General features: G+C 69.3%; 1 protein-coding gene across 1 annotated transcript; it reads right to left on the reverse strand.

Moving 5' to 3' along the window:
• Window positions 1-374: 374 nt before the first annotated feature.
• Window positions 375-4,768, reverse strand: HMX1 (H6 family homeobox 1). Its single transcript, XM_024119205.3, has 2 exons — window positions 4,278-4,768; window positions 375-1,061 (listed from the first exon to the last, which is right to left on the reverse strand). Exons 1-2 carry the CDS (start codon window positions 4,675-4,677, stop codon window positions 418-420), a joined length of 1,044 nt encoding a protein of 347 aa, XP_023974973.1. The 5' UTR covers window positions 4,678-4,768; the 3' UTR covers window positions 375-417.
• Between the last annotated feature and the right edge of the window lie 491 nt (window positions 4,769-5,259).

The raw sequence follows: 5,259 nt of genomic DNA on the forward strand, positions 1-5,259 counted from the left end.
AGCCTGGGTTTGCTGTGGACTGCGCCCAGCCGCCGGCTCCGGCAGGGCGGCGGCTGGATTTGCTCCGAGGTTGAGGCCTGTCCCCGGGGGTAGGGGGCTGGGGGAGGCTCTGGGCTGCATGGCCGACCGTCTCTGCGATGCTCTCTTCCCAGCGGGGATCCAGCCTTGAGGCTGTTTGGGGAGCCACAGTCACCTGCGTCTCTGTTACATTCTGGACGATCTTCCGATCTTCGGACAGGGGTTCGGCTCGCCCGGGCGGCAGCCTGCGCTCCCCGGGGCGCGGGAGGGCCAGGGGAGCGTCCCTGCCCTCCCTGACGGACGGCCCCGGGGGCGCCACCGCCGCCGCCGCCGCGGCCCGTGCGCGCGTCCGCAGAAGTCCCCGCTGGCCACGGGGAGTGGGCCCGGCCGGCCGGGGGCTCACACCAGGCCGGGCATCTGCGCCCGCAGGAAGGGCACGGAGGCGGCGGCTGGGAAGGCGGCCAGCGGGTAGGCGAGGGCCCCGGAGAAGCCGAGCAGCGGCGGGGGCGGTGCGGGCGCGGCGGGCGCCAGCGGGAAGGGCAGCGCGGCGGGAGCTCCGGCGGCGGCCGGGGGGCTTTCGTGGTAGAGCGCCGGCACGCGGGCCAGGCGCTGCGCGCCCGGCGGGGACAGGCTGGCCGCCTCCAGCTCGGCCGCCAGCTGCCGCTTCCACTTGTTGCGGCGGTTCTGGAACCAGATCTTGACCTGCGTCTCGGTGAGCTGCAGGGAGGCGGCCAGGCCGGCGCGCTCGGCGCTGCTCAGGTAGCGCTTCAGGTCGAAGGTGGACTCGAGCTGGAAGACCTGGCTGCGCGAGAAGACCGTGCGCGTCTTCTTCTTGCGGCCGCCGCCGCGCGCCCCCCCCGCCGCCGCCGCCGCCGCCCGGGCCTCGGCCAGCTCCGCCGCCTCCTCCTCCGCGCCGGCTGCCGGGCCGCTCACCGCCAGCTCCGCCGCCTCCCGCTGCACCGCTCCCGGCCCGGGGCCCCGCGGCCAGGCGCCCTCTGCGCGGCCCATCTCCTCGCCCGTCTCCGGAGAGTCCCGGTCGCTGGCTGCAGGGGGGAGAGGAGGAACAGGGGTTGGTTCTGGAGGCCGATGCCCCGGCCCTGTCGCTGAGGCCAGCTGCCTCCCCCGTGAGGTCACCCACACTCCTCCTCGCGGCCGCCCCCGCGCGCCCCCCCCGCCGCCGCCGCCGCCGCCCGGGCCTCGGCCAGCTCCGCCGCCTCCTCCTCCGCGCCGGCTGCCGGGCCGCTCACCGCCAGCTCCGCCGCCTCCCGCTGCACCGCTCCCGGCCCGGGGCCCCGCGGCCAGGCGCCCTCTGCGCGGCCCATCTCCTCGCCCGTCTCCGGAGAGTCCCGGTCGCTGGCTGCAGGGGGGAGAGGAGGAACAGGGGTTGGTTCTGGAGGCCGATGCCCCGGCCCTGTCGCTGAGGCCAGCTGCCTCCCCCGTGAGGTCACCCACAGCCACAAGCGGGGAAATTGTCCCCACGCAGCCCCACCTACGGCAGCTCTCACCCTGGGACCGGAGAAAGGCAAGAGCATCTGGAGGTGAACTTGAAGACCTGAGCCATGCTCCAAAGCAACACGCTGGCCGCACACTCACGGCTCTGAGCAAATGGCCCAGAACCGCGCATCCACACGGAGGGCAACAGAGGGAAGACGGAAGAAAGGGAAGATGAAAACACAAACAGAAACACAAAAAGAAGACTGACTCCCTTAAACAGTGACTTCGAATCAACACACACAAAAGCCCCGGAGGTACACCTCACGGAGGAAAGGATGGTCCTTCTGAGAAATGTACACACCGGAAACCAGCACAGAGAGGGCCTCATCCCTAGCACTCAGCCCTAGGCCAAGTCCCCCAGACACAGAAATAAAGACTTGCCATGACCTCTCCCCACTCGCGCTCAGGAGCAGATACAGAATGCCCGCTTGCATAGAAATACTCCCACTGATGGCAAACAATTCCCCAAACCAAACTCCAACCAGGTGACACTGGGAACCTATTCTCCCCCATTTCCTGTGCCCCTAATTCAAATGTCCATGGAGACGTGCCCTCTCTACCCAAAATCACACTCAGAGGGAGTGCAGACAAGGGCAGCTCTGGCCCCGTAGAAACACGCGGCAGCCGCATCTCACCCCAGACACATTGGGCCCACGGTTGAGCTTGTGGGTTTGGGGCTACAAAAGCCCACAGAGGGTCCCTGAGCTCGTGTTCCAAGTACCAAGCTCCACACAATCTCCCAGAGGAGACGCCTCCCCCTCCCCAGGGTTGGCAAGGGATGATGCCTCCAGGTGAAAGAGGCTGCCCAGGACCCAGGGGCTGGTCCAGATTCCAGGCCCAGCTTGAAAAGGGCAGCTGCCTGACTTCCGGGCTCAGGAGGCCAACTCAGGCCAGTTTCCCTTGTGCCTCAGGCTGAGGCTCCTGGACACAGGCCGCAGGTCAGCACTGCGGCCGTCGAGTAGAGCTTGGCCCGGCCAGCCCTCAGAACGCAGCGGTGAGCCCGCAGTGTGAGCGGCCCACAAGGGGTGCCTGCCGCCGGCAGGCTCGTGTCTGTAGCTGGTCCCTGCGCTCCGCGGCTGCCCTTGGAGGTGTGCAGATTTGCGTGCGTCCCTGCCCGCCCCTGCCCGCGAGTGGCATGAGCCCTCGTGGTGTTCAAAGAGGGGTCAGGTTGCAGGCTGGCATGTGTGCGACCAGATATGCGGGGGGCCCAGACTCACAGAGGCCCACGTGCTGCCACACGAAGCCAAGCCAGGCCTGCCAGCTCTGGTACAAAACAGGGACCCCTAACCCGCATTAGACGAAAGAGGACCGGCTCTTTGGCGGCCGCCTGTGGGGCTGCAGCTGGAGAAGAACCCCAGGGACAAGAGGGGAACGCATTCCCCCCCACCAGGGTTTCTGAGACCCTTTTCAGAAACACCCCCAGAAGGGCACGACGTTTGATCACTCAATTTCGGGGCAAACGCTGAGGCCTGCTCGAGCTTCCCGGAAGGGAAGGGGGTAAGGGCCCGGGACCTCCTGGGTGTAGGCTCTGAGATGTGGGTCCCTTTGCGAGGGGCTCAAGCCCACACCAGAGAAGGGGTTATCCAAGAGGTGAGAGGGGTCTGACCCACCTACTACCCCCCTCCTCACCCGCCCCCCAGCACTCGCTAACTTTCGCTTGGAGCTGAAAGTATTTCAGAGCAAGAGCCTGGAAGAGTCTTCAGCTGGCCTCACAGTGTGCGTTTGGTGGGGCGGGGGGGCAGCTGGCAAAGCCCGGGGGCTGAGGTTAGAATAGCTTCCTAGTCCCCTTGCCCGGGGGCTTCCTCCAAACGGCAGGTCCCCAGGGAGGCAGCGACCCTGGGGAGGGGGGAGCAGAATTCAGGGGCTGGAATGCCCAGTCAAGAGGGGCGATCGATGGGGTTCCAGGGCCGAAACACCCCCCACCCCCAGACTCGGAGCCCTCAGCAGGGAACAAAGGCGGGGGAGGGGGAGGGGCAGAAAAGGGAGAGAGAGACAGGGCTGGGACTGGGGGCTTCTCCCCTTGCACAGCCACAGCCCAGGGGCTTGGGAGGCCCAAGAGGGAGACCCAGGCCCCTGCCCCAGGCCCCGGCTGCAGCTTGTAGAGGAGATGGGGCTTTGGGGACACGGCTGCCGGGCAAGACCGCTGTCCCCCCATCCAGGCCTCCACAACGGTGGCCCCCTCTGCTCAACGCCCCCTTTATTTTGCTGAGTCTGACTCTGTCTTCTGACCCTCCCTCTTTCCTTCCTTTATCTTTTCTCTGTTCTCTCCATCACTTATGGGTTGCTTTTTGCTTTTTGTTTGTTTTTCATCTTCTCTTCCCCCCTCTCTCCTTTCTCCACCCCCAACATCCGTCTCTTTCTTCTCTGTCCTTTTCTCTTCTTTTCGGCCCCTCCCCCCGCGCCCCCTCCCATGGCCTGCCTTTCCCTGTTGTATTCCCCACCCCCCTTGCTTTTCTCTTCTTAGCTGTCTGTCGTCCCCTGTCCCCAAGTTCATCTCCAAGGGCTCTCCAGAGCCTGGTGATGGGTGAAGCCCAGAGCCCGCGAAACCTTCTCCCTGCATTGGGGACCCTGTCCTGGAGAGTGGGCCTCCAAACCTGCTCAAGCAGGGGCTCTGCTGGGGCCCGACACGACCCAGAGCCCCCTACAGACGAGGAGGATGGCCCAGAAAGGGCGCCAACGAACCCAAAGTCCCCGAGCGTTTGCTCGGGGAGGAAGCCCGGCCCCCCGCCCCCCCGCGCCCGCCCCTTCCCCGCGCCCTCACTCACTGTCAGGGCTGAGGCCGCCTCCGTAGCCTCCGTGCGACCGCGAGTACCAGCGCGTGGCGCCTCCGCAGCCCAGAGCGTAGGGCGGCCCGGGACCCGGGTGCGGCCGGGGACCGAGGCCCAGCGCGCCCGGCCCAAGCAGCGCCCGGGCCCGGGCGTCCCCGCTCGGCCCGGAGCCCGCGCGCAGCTGTCTCCGCCGCTGCAGCCGCCGCCGCCGCCGCCGCGCCTGCTCCGCGTCCTCGTCCTCAGGGTCGTCGTCGTCGTCCTCCTCGTCCTCGCGGCCGCCGCCGCCCTGGGCCGCGCGCCCAGTGCCCTTGGCCTCGGCTGCCAGCAGGTTCTCTATGAGGAAGGAGGAGGCGCGGGCCGGCGTGGCGCGCCCGGGCTCCGTCAGCTCGTCCGGCATCGCGGCCGCCGGTCCGTCGGGCTCTGCCGGGCTCCTCGGGGTTCCGGGAGCTCGGGGTGCGGCCGGTCCCGGTCCCCGCTGGGGACGCTGGCGCGCGGCTCCCTGGCGCACGCGCGGGCCGGCCCTGGAGCCGCTGCCCGGAGCGCTGGCGTCGGGCCCCGCGGGGCAGGCAGCGGCCTCCGCGCCGGACTGGGCTGGGCCGGGAGCGGGTGCGCGCCGACAGCTGGCCGGGCAGCCGCCTCGCTCGCCTTTCACGTCGCCGCTCTGGTCGCCGCCCGGGCCGGCCCCGCTGGGGGCGGGGAGGGCAGGGGAGGGGCCAGCAGGGGCGGGGCGGGGCGGCGCGGGCCGGGCGGGCAGCCAGCTCCGCCCGAGGATGCCGCGGCGGCCCCGAGTGCGGCCACTGCTCGGAGACGCCGCCCGGATCCGGGCGCGCAGGCGGTCGCGCGTCCGAGGGCGGGCGGCCGGCGGCCCAGGCGGGGGGTCGAGGCCAGTTCGGCCCCGCGTGATTCATTCCCCGGGCCCGAGCCACCCGAGCCGGGGGTTGGAGAGGTGGGGCCTCGGCCGCGGGGCCGCCTATTGGCT

Source organism: Physeter macrocephalus, chromosome 7 (genome assembly GCF_002837175.3).
Source record: "Physeter macrocephalus isolate SW-GA chromosome 7, ASM283717v5, whole genome shotgun sequence".
NCBI lineage: Eukaryota > Metazoa > Chordata > Mammalia > Artiodactyla > Physeteridae > Physeter > Physeter macrocephalus.

Bases quoted from the DNA above. Each gene is read 5' to 3' on its own strand.
- HMX1 (XM_024119205.3), bottom strand. From the start codon at position 4,677: ATGCCGGACGAGCTGACGGAGCCCGGGCGCGCCACGCCGGCCCGCGCC. The intron at 1,062-4,277 runs GTGAGTGAGGGC...TCCCCCCTGCAG, and splicing joins AGGCGGCCTCAGCCCTGACA to CCAGCGACCGGGACTCTCCG.